The sequence below is a fragment of the Protobothrops mucrosquamatus genome, unplaced genomic scaffold (genome assembly GCF_001527695.2).
Source record: "Protobothrops mucrosquamatus isolate PMUCROS unplaced genomic scaffold, P.Mucros_1.0 scaffold2741, whole genome shotgun sequence".
NCBI lineage: Eukaryota > Metazoa > Chordata > Lepidosauria > Squamata > Viperidae > Protobothrops > Protobothrops mucrosquamatus.
In genome coordinates, this window is record NW_015388782.1 from 207,244 (window position 1) to 230,298 (window position 23,055).

General features: G+C 38.1%; 1 protein-coding gene across 1 annotated transcript in view; it reads left to right on the forward strand.

Moving 5' to 3' along the window:
* POLR1B (RNA polymerase I subunit B) overlaps window positions 1-21,235 on the forward strand; it is a 22,783-nt gene extending 1,548 nt beyond the window's left edge. Inside the window, exons 3-15 of the mRNA XM_015825657.1 lie at window positions 807-953; window positions 1,436-1,568; window positions 2,821-2,957; window positions 3,506-3,729; window positions 5,444-5,615; window positions 7,167-7,338; window positions 9,118-9,399; window positions 11,726-11,859; window positions 12,183-12,353; window positions 13,577-13,733; window positions 16,926-17,122; window positions 18,211-18,458; window positions 20,224-21,235. Coding sequence (XP_015681143.1) covers window positions 807-953; window positions 1,436-1,568; window positions 2,821-2,957; window positions 3,506-3,729; window positions 5,444-5,615; window positions 7,167-7,338; window positions 9,118-9,399; window positions 11,726-11,859; window positions 12,183-12,353; window positions 13,577-13,733; window positions 16,926-17,122; window positions 18,211-18,458; window positions 20,224-21,103 — 3,054 coding nt within the window. The 3' untranslated portion in view covers window positions 21,104-21,235. The remainder of the gene's footprint in view (window positions 1-806; window positions 954-1,435; window positions 1,569-2,820; window positions 2,958-3,505; window positions 3,730-5,443; window positions 5,616-7,166; window positions 7,339-9,117; window positions 9,400-11,725; window positions 11,860-12,182; window positions 12,354-13,576; window positions 13,734-16,925; window positions 17,123-18,210; window positions 18,459-20,223) is intronic.
* The last annotated feature ends 1,820 nt before the right edge of the window (window positions 21,236-23,055 follow it).

The window sequence follows — 23,055 nt, forward strand, 5'->3', positions numbered from 1 at the left end:
ACAAACATAGAAAGCTCAATTACTGTATAATGTTTTTCCCTTTTTGGAAATACTGGAATCTGAGGTCATCCAATTAAGTGAGGTAATGGCAGGTTCAGGAACTACTTGTGATTGCAAGATGTAATTATGATTGGCAATTTAAATGGGTGACACTAGTTTCTAGTGCACAGATGTCAAACTCGCTACGTCACGTGACGTGTTGCGACGTATCATGACTCTGCATTGCTGGCAATGGGGTGGGCACGGCTTCGGTATGATGAAACCAGCCCATGGGCCGGCAGTTAGACAGCCCTGTTCTAGTAGAAAAAGAATGATTCTACACCTGGTGTATTTAACATATAAGGCTTTTTAAAGGCTTTATGTCCAATAACATAAATTGAAACCATTTTGATTCTAAGTATATAATTTGGATATACCTTCTCTCTGACAGCTAAGGTGTAAAGTTTTATACTATGGAACCTAATCATTTAAGAGCCTAGCTATATTCAGTCTCTCCATCTGCACTGCAATTAACTGTTTTCTAATTTTTTAGCCGGATTTCTGAACAATATTGTTAAATGTTAATAATAAGCATAAGTACCCTGTGGTAAGATGAGCGGCTAATAAATTTTATAAATAAATAATCAGGGGGTGTGCATTTCTGTGTGTAACATTTAAAAGTTTTATACATAGTATAGGTAAATATTCCTTAGACATTTTTTGTTACAAGAGTTTTTTTTTTCTTTGAATAGAGATCCCAGTACTCCTTCAAAGTTATTTTGTTCATTCCCCCCCCCTAAAATTACTTTTTTTTCCTTCCTGTATAGGCTGATATCAGCTGGTCAGTGAATGGAATTCCTAAAGGAATTATTAAACAGACCCTTGGGAATATTCCAATTATGGTGAAATCTAAGTTCTGTCATCTCCATAGCCTTTCTCCCAAAGGGCTTATCCAACATCATGAAGAAGAAGAGGTATAATTTAATTTGGCTGGTTTGTTTATAAAGCAAAATATATATTGTTATTTCAGTGGTTTTTAAACATCCATTTTAGAAGTACTTCTCTGAGATTTTTTTTTCCTTTGGAGAAATAAACATTTTTTCTTAAATATATATAATTAATATTTGATGATGATGGATTTCTTGAAGAGTTGTATCAGTTTTTAAAATGTAAAATCTAATGGTAATAATTCAGCACTTTGAAAATACAAAAAAACCCCACAGAAACTTAAGCAAATATTGCAATAGATAATAATTTAGATTGCCTGCTTTTCTGTACTTAGTCTTGAATATATTTCAAAAGATAGGGCTTGTGAAAAATAAAAGTTTCAAAAATTTCATTCCCCCCCAATTTTGTACTTCACTCAAAACTCTAGGTTCATCAGCTGAAATATTTGATTCTTTTTTGTCTGACAGCTCGGTTTATGATTAATTATCATTTCTTACACTTTGGGCAGGAAATGGGTGGTTATTTCATAATTAATGGAATAGAAAAGGTGATAAGAATGATGATTATGCCTCGGCGCAACTTTCCTCTTGCAATTATAAAACCAAAATGGAAATCTAGAGGCCCAGGCTACACACAATATGGTAACTTTTTACTTACATATTGTCTTTGTTCGCATCGTTTTACTATTTCTCTCAGTAGAAACTAGATATTTTAGATATACCATATTCTACAATTTTGTTTCTGATCTAATATGGTCTTTAATATTTTCTTTAGGACATTTTTTTAATCTGAACTGTGAGAAAGTCTGATAAATATGCATTGTGATTGCGTAGTATTTATATAGTTTTAAAGATTTAAACAACTTCAAGGTGAACAAATTATATTGTGGCTTAGAGTATTCTTGACCTAGGCCATTGTGAGACAGAAGGACAATAAATGGGAGAAAATCATATTAAACTGTGTTTAATATTACATGATAATCTTAATTTAAATTAAATGTGCTTTTCACCATACTCATTACTCATTCAGTCCTCATTCCTTCTTGGAGATTGATCCTCAGACAGGCCTTTTGATTGAAAATTCTAACATTCTCCTTATATTCAATCTCACACCAGTTGTGTTTGCCTTACGTAGTCCTTACGTACAACCACTCATTTAGCAACCGTTCAAAGTTACAACAATGCTAAATGAGGGGCCCTCAAAGGTTTCTTGGCATTACATGGTTTCTGTTTGCAACCTTCACAAACAACTTCCCACAAGCAAAAGCAAAATGTTCCTGCTCCTGCTGTTTCTTTTCCCAGTGAGCCCCTGGGCAGCATGGAGATCTTATACTCTATAGTGTTAGCCTGAAGCACCAGCCCGTTCTGTGTAGTGCCTGCCAGTAACTGACTGGCTTATCTGGGATCCAGTTTCATCATCTCTGGTGGTCACATACAGGGTTTCCTGCCTGGGCAGGGGGTTGGACTAGATGACCTTCAAGGTCCCTTCCAATATTATTGTTTTTGTTGTTGTTGTTATTACATGCAGCTCTTGCTTAAGAACCCACAGTTCTCACTTAAAACAATGGCAACAGGGACTGGCAGAATTGCTGTCACGAAGTGATGTGATCATGTCATGGTGCTCTTTATAACCACATTGCTTAGTGGAGGAACTTCTGCTCCCAGTTACCATTGTAACCTAAAGACTACCTGTACTTCTGTGTAGCAACTTGTTGCATTCAGCAAAAGAAAGGCCATGTATGCCTGCTGTCGAATGGCACAAGGCTAGCTAGGAATTCTGGGAAGCATACCTCTAGTACTGTACATTTGTAGGGCATAGGTTACCTGAATAAGGCAACTTTGATAGTAATACGAAACAGTAATATTAAGATGTGTTTCTTTTGATGGTGTTTAGGGGTCTCGATGCACTGTGTTAGAGATGAACATACAGCTGTTAACATGACCTTACACTATCTTGATAGTGGTTCAGTGATGGTGAACTTCATCTATCAGAGGGAGCTGTTCTTTATCCCGCTGGGATTTCTCCTTAAGGTATGTCATTATATTTTGTTCTCAAGGAGGTATGATTTTCAGAAGTATAAGATGTGGGACAATAACCTTGCTTGCAAAACCATAATAAGAATTAGTTCCATTCAGCTCAGCAGCAACATGAAGCAATAAAGAACAGGTAGTCTTCTTTTCTTAGGAGGCAGCATAGGGCCCTATTGTAGTAAACGTAGCTGGTGTAAATGGTTATTTACCACATAGTGACTGTGACTTGGTTCAGTTGTAGAAATCAAATCCTGAATTGGTTGATACAGGCTAATACAACATGTGTATCTCAAACACAGTTCAGTGACAAAGAAACTATTTTTAGATATTACTGTCTGCAGAGATGGGGTTCTATTTTTGGAAGGGTTTTGCCTTCTCCAAATCATTATGAAGCCACTATTATCAAATTATATAATTATATAATACTATATAGAATACTATTGATTAAGAATATGAATATAATAACTTCAGTAAATGATTTTATGAATTCTTTATTAATCAAGCCCCAAAACATCTAAAAATTCCAACTTTTTATTTTTCTGCTCCAGGCATTGGTTGGTTTCTCAGACTTTCAGATTTTCCAAGAACTGATTAAAGGGAAAGAAGATGATACTTTTTATAAGAATTGTGTCTCTCAAATGCTGAGGCTGGTCACAGAAGATGGCTGTGTGACCCAGAAGCAAGTGCTGATCTTCTTGGGGCAGCGCTTCAGAGTAAAATTGAACCTTCCTGATTGGTACTCTAATGAACGTGTTGGAGACTTCCTTTTCAAGTACGTACAACTGATTAGGATCAGACAACCCGATGTGGTGCATCTCAGAAAATTAACAATGTCCTAAGCATTTCCTAATTGAACTATAGTTTCTATGTTACATGAAGTGTTGCCTTTTAATTTGATCATCTAATGTATTGTATTGAGTTCTCAGTGTCATGCTTCACCAAGAATATAAATTACGGTTGGAGGCCCTATGAGGAAAGGGCCAGCTATATTTGGCCTGGAGGAATTAGATATGTTTGGCTTGAGAAGGATAGCTGCACAATAGTCATGACTGCATGGTTCATGTACATGAACAACTGTTTATCCAATTTCTACACTGCCCATCTCAGCTAAACAAACAGGGCAAATTCTTTATTTCCCTAAAATAAAGACTAAGGAAAATGTAATTGGTCTTTTGATTAAAAGAATTGCTATCTTAGAGTCACACGAACATTTTTTGACAAATTGTCCGGGAGTAGGGTGAATCATTAAATTCAGGGTCAAATTCATCTTGGGTTAATAATAGTTTTTCTCTGTTATTTGCAGACAGTGTAGATTTCAACTGAACGCTAGAAGAATTTTCAGATAGTTCTTGACTTATGATCGCTTGTTTAACAATGGTCCATAATTACGATGGCCTCGGAAAGAATGCTTTACAGTCCATGAAGCACTTCCAGTCATGGTCATGTGATCATGATGTAAGTGCTTGGCAACCTGTTCTCACTTTGCATCCCACAATCATGAGGGCCATTTGCAATTTTCTCTACTGGCTTCCCCAGAAAGTCAATGGGGAAGCTGGCAGGAAAGTTACAAGCTGCTGTTGCCTGCTGAGAGGACTCCCTCTTATCTCTGCGGGCTGGCTGAAAGAGCTGCCTCCCAAGGGGAGCTGAACTCCTTTGGCAGAATGCAGAAACCGAGCTGAAATCCTGAAGATTTCAGCTCCATTCTTGCACCCCGCCAAAGGAGTTCCATTCATGGATTTCCAAGGGTGAACCGGCCCCTGTGCAGGTTGTGTGAGAGTATCTCTCCACTCAAGGGCTTGAATTTCAGCAGTGAGGATTTTCAGCTCCTAAGCAGAGCCTCCCAGAGTTTTCAACACCCTCCCCCCAAGGCACCCCGCACTCCTTACCTGGGACTTCATCACATAACAACCTGTGTGATTGTTGAACAACCACACCAGGAGTGGCAGGATCGCAGTTGTTGAACAACAACTGAAATTCAGTTGTAATCCAGTTGTGGTCATAAGTCAAGGACTACCTATTCTTGATAGAATTAGGAACAAAATTGTTTGGAAATTCTCTTATTGATCCTTTTGTTTTTAAGTACTTCTAAAACATAGGCAAAGCCACATATCAACAAAACACTGCTGCAAGCAAATTTATATTTATCTTTCCAGGGTTGTATAATAAGTCTCACGGCCTTATCTAACGGCAAAGAATTCATAGCTCTTGGTATATTGATACGTTTGAGATATTTTGACCTTCAAATCTCATGAACCCTAGCCTGTATTCCCAGAAGAAAAGCATTGTGGGATTTATAATCAAAATCTTCTGAAGGAAGTTGGTTACTTTTTTCTACATTAATATACTGAATTTATATTAGGATATCTATGGATTAGTTTTTTCTTAAACCACATTGAAAAACAGGGTAGACAGTGAATGCTGCTTGACTGGGAAGATGATTAAGGAAATTCAGAGGGTGATTTTGTTCTTATTAATTGTTCCTATAGCCATTGCATCTGCATACATTTGAAAACGAAAGCTGAGAAATTCTACTTGCTTTGTCTCATGACGCGAAAGCTTTTTACTTTAGCCAAAGAGGGTTGCATGGAGGACAATCCTGACAGCTTAATGAATCAAGAAGTGCTCACCCCAGGACAACTTTACCTCATGTTTTTAAAGGTAATGCTTTTACATTTGTCCCCTCTTCCCTTCTTTTCCCTCTAAACATGGTTATGCACACATGTTCCACTGCTGAATTCATATAATGTGTTCAGCAATAATGTGATTTTAGGATTATCATGCCTGAACTACCATTTTAATTTGTAAACTATAATTTACCATAGGTCAGGAATTAGCCTTTTGATCTTTTGAAGAGTTGCACGTCATCTGGTAAGGTGACAATCTCAGGGGCATGGCTGAAACTTCTGAGCCTCTTGATTATCAAATTTTGAGTAGTATAGAGTTTGGAATGGGAGTAGGAGGCCTTCGGGGAATAAATCACTCCCATTCCTGTCCTTAAAATCTGAAAATTGTTCTACTAAAATTCTTGCCAATTTGAATATATAATCTTGGTCTATAAATGGAATGCTGGGCAGCTGCAGGTTGGCACTCCTGGTTTAGCGTTTCATATGATGTATGATTCGAGCCATTGTTTTCCATGTAATAATTACCCAATATCTGTTGTGGTGAGACACATGGAAATACCCTTTTTCTGATTCCAATGTTGTATTTTCAGTCTCTACCTAGGCTTAATAAAATATGAGCATGCTTAGTTTCCTTGGATAAAATGGTTACAAATTGGATCAGTTTTCAGTAAGAATAGTGGCCTCATGCCAAGAAATTTGATAACAGCACAAAGAGGGAGCCTGGTTATTTGACTATTTTCATAGATTCTTCATCTGTCAGTCTATGTTTGTGCTAATTTTGGATGGTTCTCCTCCTGCGTATTTCTCATTTTTACAGAGGAAAGTCCATATTATTCCTGCAAACAATCTGAATTCACAAGGAGGCTAAATATCAAAACCAGAGACACTGATTGCAGTGTTGCAGAAATGGCATTTATATTGGATGACTCAAGGATTTTTTTCACTAGTATAGATACTTCTGATTTGTAAAACAGCAGGAGAGTTCCTAATATTTCAGCGACTTTGTTTCAAATGGGCACTACATTTCTTTAAAACAATAGGACATATGTCACCATCTACATTTTCCTTAACGTTGCTTGGATCAAGTCTGGAAGCTGTCAACATGTAGATTCTTTCTGACCTTGAAGCTGAAACCTTTCCTCTTTATATAAGGAGCCATGATCAAGAGGTGTGATGAATCCATGGCTTTGTATTACATTGTTCCAACTCCATCCTTTCTTTGTTGCAAATCCCACTGGTGTTTTATCTATAGCATTAAGTCATGGAGTAAATTGCCAGAAGCTAGTGACAAAAAGGGCATCATCTGAGGAAGTTGAGCATCCAAGAAAGTTGAGTTTCAGAATCTTACAATGGCTGTTTGGGTTCAAAGTATGTGTTGACCCTCCATTTAAAATACAGTGACTAAATTACTATTAGTAGACTATTTAACATTTTCTTAATTTACCTAACACCTCTTACAGTCTAGTCTTAAATGTCTATAAATCAAGCTTACTGAAATTACCATTTAATTGGATATACTTCATATGGTAACATAGAAGGTGTTTGTTTTAAAGCCCTTCTATCTTATTTTCATCCTGTCTTTCAGGAGAAGATGGAAACTTGGCTACACTCAGTTAAACTAGCATTAGATAAGAAAGCTCAGAAGTCAAATATAACAATTACTTCAGAAAACATGATAAAGATTCTTGGCATGGGAATAGATCTCACCCGGATGCTTGAATATCTCCTGGCAACTGGAAACCTGCGCTCAAAGTCAGGTAGGATTGTCTGCAATCTAATTATGCATCTGGCTTTGTTTCTGACTGAATTGGTACAGCCTTATACTCCTAAAGGGCCTTGAAATATTTAATTGAATTATTGAATAATGTTAGATGTGCTATTCAAGTCCAGAGTTTTATGAAAAAGCATTTTCAAAAAATAATGACTTCCTTTTTTGTGTAATGTATACTGTGCTGGATCTCTCCTGTTTGAGCCTAATAGCAGAGATTGCAATCATAGTTCATAAAAAAGTTATACTGAATTTTTAATTTCATTTCTCCATTTGAACCAGTGATGCAAATTGCAAAATTGTCAAAAATTTCCAGCTCAGCAGACCTACTGCTAGATCTTACCCGATAGTATACTAGGGATGTATTGCACATATCCACACTTACTGGTGTCTTCTTAAAAGAGCATATTTTCCTGGTTTTGTATTGATTGGTTATATGCCATTAAGTAGGTGTTTACCCTTACTGTAGAAACCACAAAGTAGCTGCATAATCCCAGGAAAATACTTGTTTCAGTTAAGAAGGTGCATGGCTTCTGTGCACTACCAGGAAATTGCAATTTCCTGAAGAAAGCAATTTTGGCTTCATGTATGAAGTACATATATTCCTTGTGTGTTTGTGAATCTTTTAGCAAGTTCTCTATAGGTATTTTTGGGCAGATCATAAGCAAAACCTAGTCAGCTTCTTCATATGTGCCACTAAATCTTAATATGGCTTAATGGCACAGAGATAGTGTGCCTGGCTTTTCCCATGAGTAGCTGCAGCCAGCATGGTATGAAGAGCGAAATCCACAGTTTGCTTAACATGATTTTGTTCTTTGCCTTGTTTTAAAGCAGACATGTCAAACTCGTGATGTCATGTGATGTCGCGCAACGTATCAGGACAGTTTTGCCATTGCCGGCAATGGGTTGGGTACGGCTTCTGCATGAAGCGTCCGGCCTGTAGGCCGGCAGTTTGACACCCCTGTTCTAAAGCATTGTAGGTGGGTAGTTATTTGTGATGAGATTTCCATGTTGCCTAGCTTTTCTCACTCTAAAAACATCTAGAAAAACCAGTTCAGATAATTCAAAATAAGAATTAAAAAAAACCCATTCAGATCTGCTGTATGTGCAGATATATCACAACTCTTTAAATGTGTTTATTTTTATATGGATTTGTATGTGAATTCTAAAGTTTTTTTACTTTTAAACCACCCAGAATTATTTAGAAAGTGAGATGAGTGGTGTAAAAATTTGATTAAAAAATAACATTTTGTTCCCAAATTTTGATGATTTGAATGTTAAATGTTAAATTTTCTTAGGATGGAGTATACAAACTAAAACCCATATAATAAACTTACATATTTGAGTTTTGTTTGTTGTATTCCAAAGTGCAATTTTTTCTCTTTGTGAGACTATATTTTTGGGGTCAGCTCTTTTCAGCTAAGCCGCTAATGAAATTACATTTCTGCAACCAATCAGCAACACAGGGTAAAAAAAAACTGCATCCGAAAAGGAGATCAGAGAATCCATGCAATGCCTGCAAGACTTCTTGTTCTTTTCTGATCTCTTAAATCTTAAGAGTATTGATATTCCCTATTTAAAATCTGAAGTTCTAACAGTTGCCACGCATCTCACTGAGAAATACAAATGCAGCTAGAGCTGAGTGTTTGGCAAACTCTGTCCCTGATAATAGCATCAAACTGCTACTGTTCACAAACAATTGCTCTAAAAACAGAATTGGAGAAGATCAGATTTCTATTTCTCCCCCTCCCCCTTATGACTTTCCAAGGTTTGGGCATGCTGCAAGTGTCAGGTCTATGTGTGATAGCAGACAAGCTGAACTTCTTCCGCTACCTCTCCCACTTCCGCTGCGTGCACAGAGGAGCTGCTTTCATGAAGATGAGAACCACAACAGTGCGCAAGCTGTTGCCAGAGTCCTGGGGCTTCCTTTGTCCTGTCCACACGCCAGATGGCGAGCCTTGTGGCTTGATGAACCACATGACAGCCCCCTGTGAGATCGTAACCCAGACGTTCCACACTGTGTCTCTGCTACCGTTGCTTTGCTCTTTAGGTGAGTGTTGATCATTTGAAATGGTCAGAAAATGCTTTTATGGGAAACCAAATTAATACCAAGAAGATCACTTTTGCAGAGGTATAGTTTCTGCATGTGTACAACCATTTAAAAAAGCAGGGGTCTTTTCACTGGATTTGAAGTATCTTAAAATTCCCTGGAAGATGTATCCGAATCCTCAGATCAACAGCAATACTCCAATGATCAGTCTTTCTTCATAAAGTACCACTGCATCTTAACACTATTCTAAAACCATCCTATAGATCATAGAATAGGCAAGCCAGGAGCAGCCAAAGTAGCCATGTGAATCTGGCACAACTCCAGTAACAATTCAGAAAAAAGTATATCACATGCACTTGCATGCATTCTGCAGCAGTTATTCTGAAGGATTTGTAGAAGCCTACTGGTAGTCCTCGACTTACGACCACAATTTTTGTCACTAAGCAAGGCAGTTGTGAAGTGAGTCATGCCTGGTTTTATGATCATTTCTGCCACGATTCATAAGCAAATCTGGCTTCCCCCATTGACTTTGCTTGTCAACAACTGGTTGCGAAGGTCGCAGGGGGCAGTCACCTGACCCTGACATGCGGCAACCAATGTATATACATGCCAGTTGCCAAGCACCTGAACTTTGATCATGTGAATGTGCTGCAACGGTTAGAAGTGTGAGGATCGGTCATAACTAACTCTTTTCAGTGCTGTTGTAACTTCAAATGGTGCTAAATGAATGGTTATAAGGTGAGGGCTATCTGTATTTACAAGCAGATTATCTCTGCCTATGTAGTTGAAAATAAAGGCAGGAGAGAAATCCATTTGATAACATCTTTTTATGTGAACTTACATAATTCATATTCCTCAAAATGGAATGGAATTGCACCAAACTGGATGCTTTTCAACAATGTTGTAATGCAGTGTGTGATTTAAGTTAATGGCAAAGGTTACACAAAAATGTGCACAATTTGCACTTGACATGCTTTGTGTTGAAAAAAAAATACACTATAAATTTAGAGAGAATATAGATAAAGGGGTATAATTGAAGAAATGCCCACCAATTATTGTGCAAATTTTAAAACATTTAAAAGTATGTGGAAGCAAGCCAAAATGAAACTAGAATGAGAAAAAACTTAACTGAGAATGAAGACAAATTCATCCATCCCTATTTTTTTAAAAAATCCCGCCCAATAAGGGCAGCCACACAGAACTAGGTAGACTAGAAGCACAAAGGATTTTTCATACATTTTCCTACAACCTCAAACTTGTGTTTACTGATCCCTGATGGTATTTATCAGAGGCCTGCCTTCTTTTAATTTTAAATATTTGACTATTTGTTATCACAAAAGAACCTTAAACTTGTAGCAATCCAGTGATTTATTTTTATTTAATCAATTTCTTCTCCATTCCCTCCTAACAAAGATGCTAATATCTACATTATTAATAACATATAATTTATAACTTTTAAGAACTGGTATTTGTATCCTCATTTTCCCTTTTATAGTGTTTATTATGCCTTTTAGATAGTAAACCTGACGATAGATCTTGCCTTGCTATTTATATTTATAAGCCGTTCTGGAAGCTTTTTGGCTGAATATTGAGGAAAATAAGAAATGCTTTTAAGAAATAGCATTAGGTATACAGTAACATAGTAGGAAAAAACCCTCCAGGAGTTAACTATCTATTGGTATTTAAGTTAAAATAGTGCTGGAATAATATTTTTCACTTGCAAGAAGAATATGAAAAAAGATTTTTTTAAAATATTTGGTCTCAAGATGTTCCACATATTATAATCTGACCATCAGATGAATCTCAGAAAGCCTTGAAATTGTGTAAGTGGACTATATCAACCAGTCTCTAAAATGAATGAACTGGCTTGGGAAAGAACACTATCTCAAGTAGCATGATTTAAGATATTTCATTTTTCTGAGCCTAATCTATGAAATAAACACTAATTATTTTCCAGAGGAGGACATGAGGCACATAATGAGATTTTGACCAATTTGTTTAGTTTGTGGTTAAATTGGGGCTTTTGATACATTAGGTTCAAATGCAACATGTTTTGATGGCTTTAACTGGTTTTCACATTTTCCAATCTTTTACACTAAAAAGATATTCTACCATTGTCTGCCAGATACTTCCATCCATAATAAAGGCTCCTTGATCAAAGCAAATCTCATCTGTGTCTTTTACCTATGCTGGGGAATTTTGGGAGTTGTAGTCCAAGAATACTAGTGAGAAGATGTTAAATTGGACCCCACTAACTGTGTGAAAAGTTTCTGTGTGAAAAGTTTCATGATAACATGATAAGCATGGCCACAAAATATTTCCATAGGTGTTACCCCAGTTGATGGTGTACCAAACCAACCTTATGCTGAATGTTATCCAGTTACATTGGATGGAGCTCTGGTGGGCTGGATAGAGAAGGATCAGGCTCCTGATCTTGTGGAGACTTTCAGGCACTTCAAAGTGAGTCTTCTTTGCTTAACTTCAATATATATAGTATATATCTCATTTCCACTCTTGGAAAATTGTGTCATTTCATTGATTGGGTGATTGGCACCCATGATTGTCATTCAGAATTAGATGATTTTTCCAGGTGCATTTCTACTTCCTTCAAAAGTCATAGCTCTTGCTGAAGTCACTTTATGTTTCTTCTTCCTCACTTTGAATTCTCTTTAAATCTTAAAAGGCTTATTACTACTACTTTGTGAATTAGTTTAAATACTATTTCTTCTTTCTGCTGAAGGATATAAAAATAAATGATTTTGAGTCTTGATATTTGTTAATAGGCAATGCAAGAAAAGAAAATTCCAGGTTGGACAGAAGTGGTTCTTATTCCGATGACAGGGAAACCCAGTCTCTACCCAGGACTTTTTATTTTCACTACCGCTTGTAGGATGATGCGTCCTGTACAAAACCTGGTGTTGGGGAAAGAAGAATGGATTGGTACAATGGAACAGGTAACACTTTTAATATTTATAATAAAGCATCAGCTAATCCAAGACCAATTTATTATATTTCAACTGTTGGAAACTCATATGTGAGGTAAAATGCATTTTGGGGGAGGGGGTGAGAAAGAGAGGCAGAATAGGTCTGCCTAAATTACACTAGGTATAAGTTGTATTGGAGAATGTCTTGGATACATTTTCAGAATTCTTCTACATTATCAGAAAATCTTTCCTGAAATCCATGTGATTCTTGTTTCCTGACCTTGCCAGTCTCTCAGAACTTGATAGAGGGCACCAAAATGAAATGGGATAAAAAGTGGGCAAAATCGTGCAAGACTGACAAATCTTAAAGATCTTGACAATTCTACACTTGCATTTTTCCCCATCAATGTTGCAAGCTTTTGTATTTTTGTCCCTGAAAGCATTCAAACATTTGTTGAAAAAGTTGGGGATGTGAGCTTTGTGTTGTTGTTTTTTAAAAAAAATACTTATTTGGGGGTAGACTACTATTTGGGAGTGTTGGGAGATCCTGGAAGTGTATTTTTAACCACTGGTAATAGCTTAGTTGAAACCTTTTTCTTAAGATTAGCAAGTGTCCATTTTAAATAATAAGTAATAGACCATTGTGCTCACTTAATCTCAGATTTCTGTGTTTTCAAATGCCACTAGCTCAAGAATAAAACATGTTTCGCTTGTGCCCCCCCCCCCCCCAAAAAAAAAAATTAGGCTGAAAAAGTACACTCGTTTGAATCTCTGGGGAGCTGGGTCAGTATGTATTCTATAATACTGAGCAGTTCCTAGTGTTTCTCTTGCAATTTAGAACAAATTGTAACAATTTGTAGAATTGTAGAGTTGCAGTTGATAACAGCATCATTAATAAGACCTCTGAGTTTTGTCCAAGCAATATTGGCATATGTAAGGCCATTAATTCTGGTTGCTGCCTTTTATAATTTTGGATATTTTAACTTGGGCAGATATGCTTTTTTTAAGAGATACATGATGAGATATGATGCCATTATCATGAACATTGTCATAAACTGTAATATCAAGAGCATTGAAAACAATGGCCTTCTGGATATTGCATATTAAGACTGAGTTTCTCTGCAGTGGGCTGCTAAAGTTTTATTGGATTAGTTCTGCAGAATGAATATTCTTGTAATAACAAGAACTGGAACTGGAAGAAGTTCAGTGGATTTGATAGCTTTTGAAAGTGATGGAAATTGGGTTTCTCTTAGGTATTCATGAACATTGCAGTGTCCGAGGATGAAATTGAACCTGGGTTGACCACTCATCAGGAGCTTTTTCCCTATAGCATGCTAAGTGTGGTGGCATGTTTCATTCCTTTCTCTGATCACAACCAAAGTCCGAGAAACATGTACCAGTGTCAGATGGGTATGTATTTATTGCTTCTTAACTAGGAATTGTTCAATTATTTTCATAATATGCATCTTTGTAATCAAGAAATGACAGGCAGAAGTAGCCAGACCTACACATGACAGGTCCAAGCTCACTATTTTATTCTATTCTGAGGGTGGAGGTTTGTTCTCTGAGATTGTGGGTTGCTTTCCGAACATTTTGTTACCGGGCTAAGTAACATCTTCAGCAGAGTTTAGGGCAAACATGTCAAACACAAGGCCCGGGGGGCGGATGCGGCCCGCGAAGTGGTTTCATGTGGCCCGCGAAGCCATCCTGGAAACAGTGAGGGAACGGCCCCCGCTGCCTTGGCCCTGGCCCAGGCCAGCCGGGAACCAATGTACAATTTTGTGGTGGCCATCTTGGCATTTGCCCCGGTGGACCATGCCTTGGCACTTGCCCCAGTCCCACCCCCTTCTGCCAGAGACCCTCAGATCTGTCCCACTCCTGCCCAGGCCCCCACAGGCACCCTTGACGCGAATGATGTAGAACTGGCCACGCCCACCCAGTAGGCCACACCTACTCCATCCACGCCCACCCAGTAGGCTGCACCCACTCTGGCCACACCCACCCGGCCCCCAAGGGCAACCGCAATGCGCATGCGGCCCTCAGTGAAATTGAGTTTGACACCCCTGGTTTAGGGGATGTCAATGTCAGTATTATTCTATTCTGCCTATTACACAAGAATCTCCCCAGACTGCCAGCCTAAGCCTGGGAACAGATGGATAAGATTCTATGGAGTTTAAGGGGGAAGTAACTTCTAGACATATTGTGTCTGCGCAAGGACTCAAAACTAAATCCACACTTGAGGCCTCCCCCTTTGCCTAGTTAAGTATTTCCTAACAAGAAATATGTGCACAGGAGTTATATACAGGTTTGTAAGAACGTCCATATTTTGTACAACTATAGTATCAAAAAAAAAAAAGGAATAGAACACAAATAAGGAATACTCCAGAAAAAAACAGTAAAATGCTGAGTGGTAGGAAATGAGGGGAAGAGAGATAGACTATTGGCAGCATAAATAGAATAGCAAATTTAGTAAAAAGTGAAGTTGATTACTATAAATAGGAGTATTTTATGCTACATTGTTTTGTTGCATGTCACATTTTTGTAAAAGTTACTTCTGTACTTTGATCCTTTGCTCTTTCCAATTTCATTTATAATATTTACTATATTTATCAAAAAGGAAGATGAGGTTTTTTCCCATTAAAATTACGTTGACATGTATTTATTTGCTTATTTAACTGATATTTATATCCGTTCAGCTCCAGAGCCTCTTAGTGGCTAATATCCAAATAACTACTAATAAAATGCAGTAATTAACATACTGTAAATATAGTAAAAAATAGTATAAAACAAAAAATGACAAAAAACTTACACAAAGGGAACCCAGGCATACCTGTTCTTTTGATGCCACAAAATGCCTGCTGTTTTTCCACAGACACTTCTGTCCTTTTCTTATAGATGTTTAATAACATGGGAGAGAGCTTAAAGTTCAAGGCACGTGTAACTGCAACCCAACTGATTTCTCATCTTTCTTAAAAAGAGGAAGTTGGGAGCTGGGTGGCAGTCATCTAAGATAATTTAAAAGCAAGACTTTTTGAGTTGGGGTGCTCCCAATTACATTTTTCAAGTTGGCAGCCATTATCCCCTTTCTCAAAGAGGCATTGCTTATCTCTGAGATCCCTACACTTCATTCTCTCCCCCCTCCCCCCTCCCCAGCTTCTCAAAGGGCTAGATTGGGCAAGGAGCCAACATGCTGGTGACCGAGCACATTTCACAGAGGACCCTGTTCATATCAGTGACGCATTTATTCAGCCAGTCTTCACGGGAGGCTGAGGGATGATCTTTCAACCTGCATTCCCCAAAAGGACATAGGTTAATTAGAGTTAAATAGAGTTGTTGGATGACATTCCTCTGATGCAACAAGAACAGGGCTGCCCTGATGAGACAGTGCTGACCTTGTGTCTTCAGAGATGCCACATTCATTCTGCCACTATTGCAGAGGCTTCCTGCTTTATAAACCAAGGAGCACTTCAGGACTGCAGACTGAGAGGATTCTTAGGCTGGGGCTCACATTATAAATGGGCAATTGAGACATACACTCTTTAAGGGAAACAGAGAAGCCATTTCTCTCACTGAGGGAGAGAACAAAAGGGTAGAGATGGAGAACCTCTTCTACCCTAGGATTCCATACCTATTTTTCTGGAAACCTTTTTCTCTAGGACAGGGGTGCCCAACCTACCGGGCCGTGGCCTGTTTGACTCACGTGAGCAGCGAGCTCCAGCACTCACAGCCCCACTTGCTCGAGCACCGGGCGTGCGCACTCAGCGCTCACACAGATGAAGTTGTGTGCCTCCCCCTTGCACAAAACCATCCCCTCTTCCCCCTCCCCCTGTGCTGGGCCGCCAACCCAGAAAAGTTGGGGAAAGCTGCTCTAGGAACAGCAAGGGACTCTTATGCCTGATTGCAGATACGTGTCCTTTTTTTGTTGTAGTGGTTGTTCTGGCTCTACCATTTTGGAAATAAGATTTTGGACTAGTATGGATGTGTGTATCTCCAGTATGTGTACTATATCTGTTGTTTAATCTCCTTAAAGTTAGAAACATAGTTTCACTAGACACTGGGATCCAGACATTACCAGCCTGGCAGAGTTGTAGTCATGTTTGTAGAGCTTCTCTCATGTGCTGACTGTAGAGTTAGTATGAAGCAAACAAGAAGGTTAATCCATGTCAATTTTATTTTTACATATTGGACATGTTACATTGTCCACTGTAACACTGAAGTTACATTGAGTATATTCTTAGAAAGGAGAAGAAGGGATTAAATGTTCAGTGGCAGAAAAGGAAGAAATTGAACTGAGAAATTTGGACTGCTCACTGAACAAAATAGGGAAAGGAAAGGAAATTTGTATCTTTACTCCTGTTCTATCTCTTCAATTAGCAAAACCTCTGTGGTCTGAAACAGAGGGAATCTTTTTCCATAGCCAATTGCCTATTAATGGTAGATTGTTATCATTTTAAGTGAAAACCTGAAATTTACAACCAATTTATGGCCATTCCCTCAATGAAAGTTGCTATCTATTTTGAATACATTTTCCAACTGTAGATAATCATTCTGTGTTTTTTTTTATTTCCCCTTCCCTCTTCTACCCCCACCTGTGGCTCCCAGGTAAGCAGACAATGGGTTTTCCACTTCTGACCTTCCCGTATCGATCTGATGACAAACTATATCGGCTTCAGACTCCTCAAAGCCCGTTAGTTCGGCCATCCATATATGATTATTACAATATGGATTCTTATCCCATCGGAACAAATGCAGTCGTTGCTGTGATCTCCTATAGTGGTTATGATATGGAAGATGCAATGGTAAGGCCATAGTAAAACAGATGTGGATAGGAGGGAATTTTCAGGGTACTTTTCTTTTTCTTTCTGTACCTGTGAAAAATCACATGAAATATGATAAACTTGATTTTCCCAATACAGGTAGTCCTCAACTTACAACAGTTCATTTAGTGACCATTCAAAATTATAATGGCACTGGAAAAAGTGACTTTTGTCCGTTTTTCACATTGCAGCATCCCCGTGGTCATGTGATCAAAATTCAGATGACTGGCAACTGACTCATATTTATGACAGCTGCAATGTCCTGGGGTCATGTGATCACCTTTTGTAACTTGACAAGCAAAGTCAATGGGGAAGCCAGATTCACTTAACAACCATGTTATTAACTTGACAGCTGTGGTGATTCACTTAACAACTGTGGCAGAAAGATTGTAAAATGGGACAAAACTCAATAAATATCCCTTAGCAACAGAAATTTTGCACTCAGTTCTGATCATAAGTCAAGGACTACCTGAAATGATCTTAACCTCTGTGGTAAAAATATTTCTGTCTCGTCAAGTGGGAATGAAAAGTTATTCTTTGTAGAAAGCACCTGACGAGAATTTTCTTGAAAGGAGTTGCATACATTAGTATCATTGCTTAAATAAAGATCACCTATTAGTCTACATTCACTATAACATATCCCAGGTTAAGAGGTGGTTTTAAACTTCAAAAGCAACAATTTTCATTTAACTTGGAAATGTTAAGCTTAACTTTTTGTTTAAGCTTAATCTAAACCATAAAAGTTCTGCCTGTCACCATTCAAGTCTTGTTGGCCTGGAATATCTTTTGAAGGTGAGATAGCAATTTCAGGCACTTTTAAATCCGCGCAGCCCTTCCCCAAACACCAGCAGCTCCAAAGTGATGCGATTTTGGTGTGTTGTGCTACAGGCTGTGAACCCTTCCTGTGCTGTAAGTAGTACCCAACACATTTGGAGGTGGGTTAGGCTTTGTAGAAAATGGGGAAATCTGAAAGTAGCTATTACTGTGTTTCCCATTATGTGGGAAACAAGATCATTTGCACTTACAAAGGCATTGTTTCTTTAACTCGGTGTGAACTTGTATCTCCTTAGATCCTGAGCAAGTCTTCTTGGGAGAGAGGATTTGCACATGGCAGCATTTACAAGACAGAACGCATTGACCTTGCAGAAAAAGTAAAGCAAGGAGAAGACAATCTAGTGTTTGGGATTGGGCATGATAAACCTGTGCAGAATTTGGACCTGGATGGCCTGCCCCACATTGGAGCTAGACTTCAATATGGAGATCCTTACTATAGCTATGTGAATCTCAACACAGGGGAAAGCTTTGTGACCTACCATAAGTAAGTGCTGGTTATTGGTGTTTCAGCATTGTTTCCAATAGAAAACTGGAAAATGCTTTTTGCAAATCACATAGGTGTCTCTCAATTGTTTGGGTACTGTAGCATAATAACATAAGCATGGCCCTGTTGGATCACATCCTTGGCCGATCTAGTCCAGCAGTCTTACAGTGGTCAACCAACTGTACAAGATAGATTGTTTGTCTCCAAGCAGATGACCTTCAGAGGCAGTCACATTACTATCAAAATTAATAGCCATTGATCCCCAGCAGGTAGCTTGCCTATCTAAACAATTCAAAAATATTGCCTATAGAAGAAAAAGTGTGAGCTATGAAACTGTGTCCCCCCTCTGGAATGTGCAAGTTGTCACCCACTTTTCCAAAGATGTTGAGTAAGCGACCTTAGGAAAGCCAGTTTCTCATTTCCCACACTTTTTCTACAAGCATTTTTTCCCTCTCCCTCTCCGTAATTTCTCTAGTTGCAAGATCTTGTTTGACTTGCTTCCTTATATATCATTTTTACTATTGATGCAAAAAGAAGATAATGGAAGAAGTTTGATAGGAAAAGGCCCTTCCTCTTCCTCCCCACCAGGCTATTTTAGTGGTGTATTGCCTCTGGATGTGGTGGTGTGTAGTTGTGAATGCCACTAGTAAACAATAAAATTAGTGAATTAATTTAATCCCCATTTGAGGCTAACTGAATTGCCGTTCTCCCACAAGCATCAAGGAAACCCATAAATTAGCTATGTAGTCTATGTGCAGAGGAAAAAATAATATTTTGTCCAATTCCTTAGAATCTACTTGTCAATCTTATTTGGTGATCCCAACTTTTACACTTATAAGGGAAGAAGGGAAAACAATCTTTTTCTTCTTTCTGTGTGTCACAAGTAATTATATACAGTAAAACTCATGTTTACCTCATGAAAACAGCCATTTCTGCCTTGGAGGCAATTTTTTTTTCCTGTTTTCATTATCACTTTGTAAATCTGTATTGAATACTCAACCATCTTTAAAATTCCTCAGCAGCTTGGTAAAAGTACTTTCGGTATTTTAATTTTATTCATATAGAAACAAAGTGTTTGTGGGCAAAACATGACTATATCTGATTGAGAATTGTCTGACTCTGAGGTAAGAAACAGGGAGCTGTTGCTTGTGTAGCTGGCAGCATATTTGACTGTTAATCTCTTGGATATGATCATGCCACTGTAAATGCAATGAAAAGGAAGAGAAGTTAAGTGACAGCATTTTATATTTATGGCACATTTCCTGGTGCCTGGACTCCAAAGTCCAGATAACTTTTTGGAAATTGTATTTTCAAATGTTATCCACGATATTAGATGATGTGTCCAGCTACCTCAATCTAACACTCTGTGTTAGCAGATGACATAAGCTTTGCCAAGTCATAGGAGAAGGCACTTTCAAGAGATATGAGTTTTTTGAACTGAAAGTCCATTTGGACCCATAATTTTTTGACTTCTGAAAGCCATGCTCTGGTATTAAACTATAGACTTTAAGGACATAAATAATTTTCCTTTTCTACAAATACTTTGTTCTGTGTGCAAAACAACCTGAAAACAATTACAGTTAAGATTCAGAATGCTATTACATTGAGATATACACTGGTATGTCTTTATATGTATAGCATTAGCATGGTTATCTTCACCTGTTTAGTCTCTGCCTTATGCAAGTACTTATTTCCTCCCAAAATATGTTAGAAATGCCCTGCAGGAGCTCTTCTGGTAGTGGTTAAACTCTTTCCTTTTTTCTAGGAATAAGGAAATTTGTATTGTAGATAACATCAAGGTGTGCGGCAATGATACTGGAACTGGAAGATTCAAGTGTGTATGCATCACTTTCAGAATACCCCGAAATCCAACAATTGGGGACAAATTTGCCAGCCGTCATGGACAGAAAGGCATCTTAAGTCGATTGTGGCCAGCTGAAGACATGCCCTTTACCGAAAGTGGAATGGTGCCGGACATCCTCTTCAACCCTCATGGTTTTCCATCCAGAATGACCATTGGCATGCTGATTGAGAGCATGGCAGGAAAATCTGCCTCGCTTCATGGACTCTGTCATGACGCAACCCCATTTACATTTTCTGAAGAGAATTCCGCTGTTGAATACTTTGGCAAGTTGCTGAAGGCTGCTGGCTATAATTACTATGGGACAGAGAGAATGTACAGTGGGGTATCTGGAGTAGAGCTTGAAGCAGACATTTTCATTGGTCTTGTGTATTATCAGCGCCTGAGGCACATGGTGTCTGACAAATTTCAGGTGAGGACTACAGGAGCCCGAGATAAAGTCACCAACCAGCCCATTGGAGGAAGGAACGTTCAGGGTGGCATCCGCTTTGGGGAGATGGAGCGGGATGCTCTGTTGGCTCACGGCACGTCCTTTTTGCTGCATGACCGTCTCTTCAATTGCTCAGATCGTTCAGTGGCCCATGTTTGTGTTGACTGCGGTAGTCTCATCTCACCTCTCTTGAAAGCTCCACCATCCTGGTCCACCACGCGTGCCCGACAATACGTTTGCGCCTCTTGTGACCAAAGTAGCACTATTGAAACAATTGCTGTCCCTTACGTCTTCCGCTGCTTTGTGGCAGAATTGGCTGCCATTAATGTCAAAGTGAAGCTTGATGTACAGTAATTATGGCAGCCTGAGCTGTCCTTTCCTAATTTTGTGGAAGTTGTTATAAAAGTACTTATTAATTTGTGTAGTGCTGTAAGATCAGACTGATATATATTTAAAAGGAAAGGGGTACTCAGCATATTGTCTACCCAAAAAAAATCACCCTAGAGATGTCTGGAATTATTTAATAAGCCAAATAGCATAAGTCTTGGGTCTTTTTAAAAGGATTGAATGCAATTTAATTTAATCCAATACTCCCTGTTTTCAGAAAGCTTGATCGTTTTTCTTTCACTCTTTGGGGTTCACATCTGTCGCTGACAGCAAAGAAAGGCGGGAAACGCAGGAAATGACATTCAGAAGCTTTTCCTATAGAAAACAAGTAGATGCTATGATGCCCCTGTGCCATTTTAGTGTTTAATAGCTGTCTACATTGTTCAAGCAGAACATTATTTTGACTGCAGCCTAATAGAACTGAGAAGTGATGTCAAAGTGCCTTTGTAGCACTTTCCTTGATGTGGCTATTATAAGGGAAGGAGAAAGACCAACATGATGGCTTGTTTTTTTCTTCTTCTCTCACTTCCCTTCACTTTCTTCAAAATTCAGTTGAAGACTGCAGCTACTACCTTCAGTTAAAGATGAGAGGAGTTCTGACTGATTTGTATTTAATAAATACCCAGAAAGTTTCTATATTATCTTCTCCCTCCATTTTGAGGGGAAATGGCTGTGCTGTCTGCTTGAGTTTTTGTTATTTGTTTGACATTCAGGCATGCCTGTCAGTCCTGAGCTGCATACGTGTCTTTTGTTATCTGTTTCCTGCATCTGGCAAGATGTCATGATTCGAAAGTGGCTTAGGAATGACATAGTTCTTGTTTTACTCTTTCCATTTTCCTAACATTGTTCACAAAGTAGGAGCAGAAACAAAATTGTAATTCATATTCTTACAATTTTTCTCTATTAAAGTACTTGCTGACTTTTTTTGGAACATTGCCAGAATGTTGCCTGTTTTGATCATAAACCTACAGAAAAAAAAATCTGTACTCTGTGGGAAAAAGACTGAGCTTTTTAAAATAAATTTTTAAGTCAAGCTTTCTTTGGTACTGATTTTAGTGGATTTCATTCTAGGTTAGTTTTAAAGTACTGTTAAGGCTTTCAACCAGAAAAATACATGTATAACTTAAATTAAAGTAATATAAATTAAAGTAATAATAAATAATGTATATTAATTGGGGATCATTACAGTTCACTGCATTTCGTCTAGTGCATTTGAGCGTGCCATGTGCATAAAACCAGAAGGTAGAAATCAAAGAATTAAAAAAAAACATGATTGGCAAACAATTTGTGTTCCTCAGTGAGGTTGTGATTAAAATGAAATTATTAGTCAAATTTCTAGAAAGTCATAAATTCAGTATTTTTATTCCTTCAATAATATCCGTTTTTGGCATCTGAATTAATGTAAAATTGACTAGATCAGTGAGCAGAAGGAAGGAAAAATAAAAACAGAAATTCAGGATCTAGCCCCTGTATTCCACCACACACATTTGGACATTAGTCCTTTAATCTATAGTAAAGTAACCAAGGCAACAGTTTCAGTTATGGGACGCCACAGTCTTAACATCATAGTTTCGTATCCTAATCTGTAGCCTGAATCACAAGGGGTTAGTAACGTTAGAATGGCTGCAGCTTTCATCCTTATGGAAAGTATCATGTAAGTATACCTTTACCCATGATGACCTTTTTTTTAATGACTTTTTGCACAGTGCACATAAATACACATCATTAAAAGGCTGAAAATTTATACAATCTTATACCTAAACTTTTTCTGCCTTAATGTACAAATAGCATACTTCAAAATACAGTAAAACATGGAGATAGCAAACCCCCATTTAGTAGACCAGATGCACAGTTTTTTTAAGTGCACTTTACCTCCAAATAAAAGATCAAAACTATTGTGGGTAAAGCAGTCTGGACAA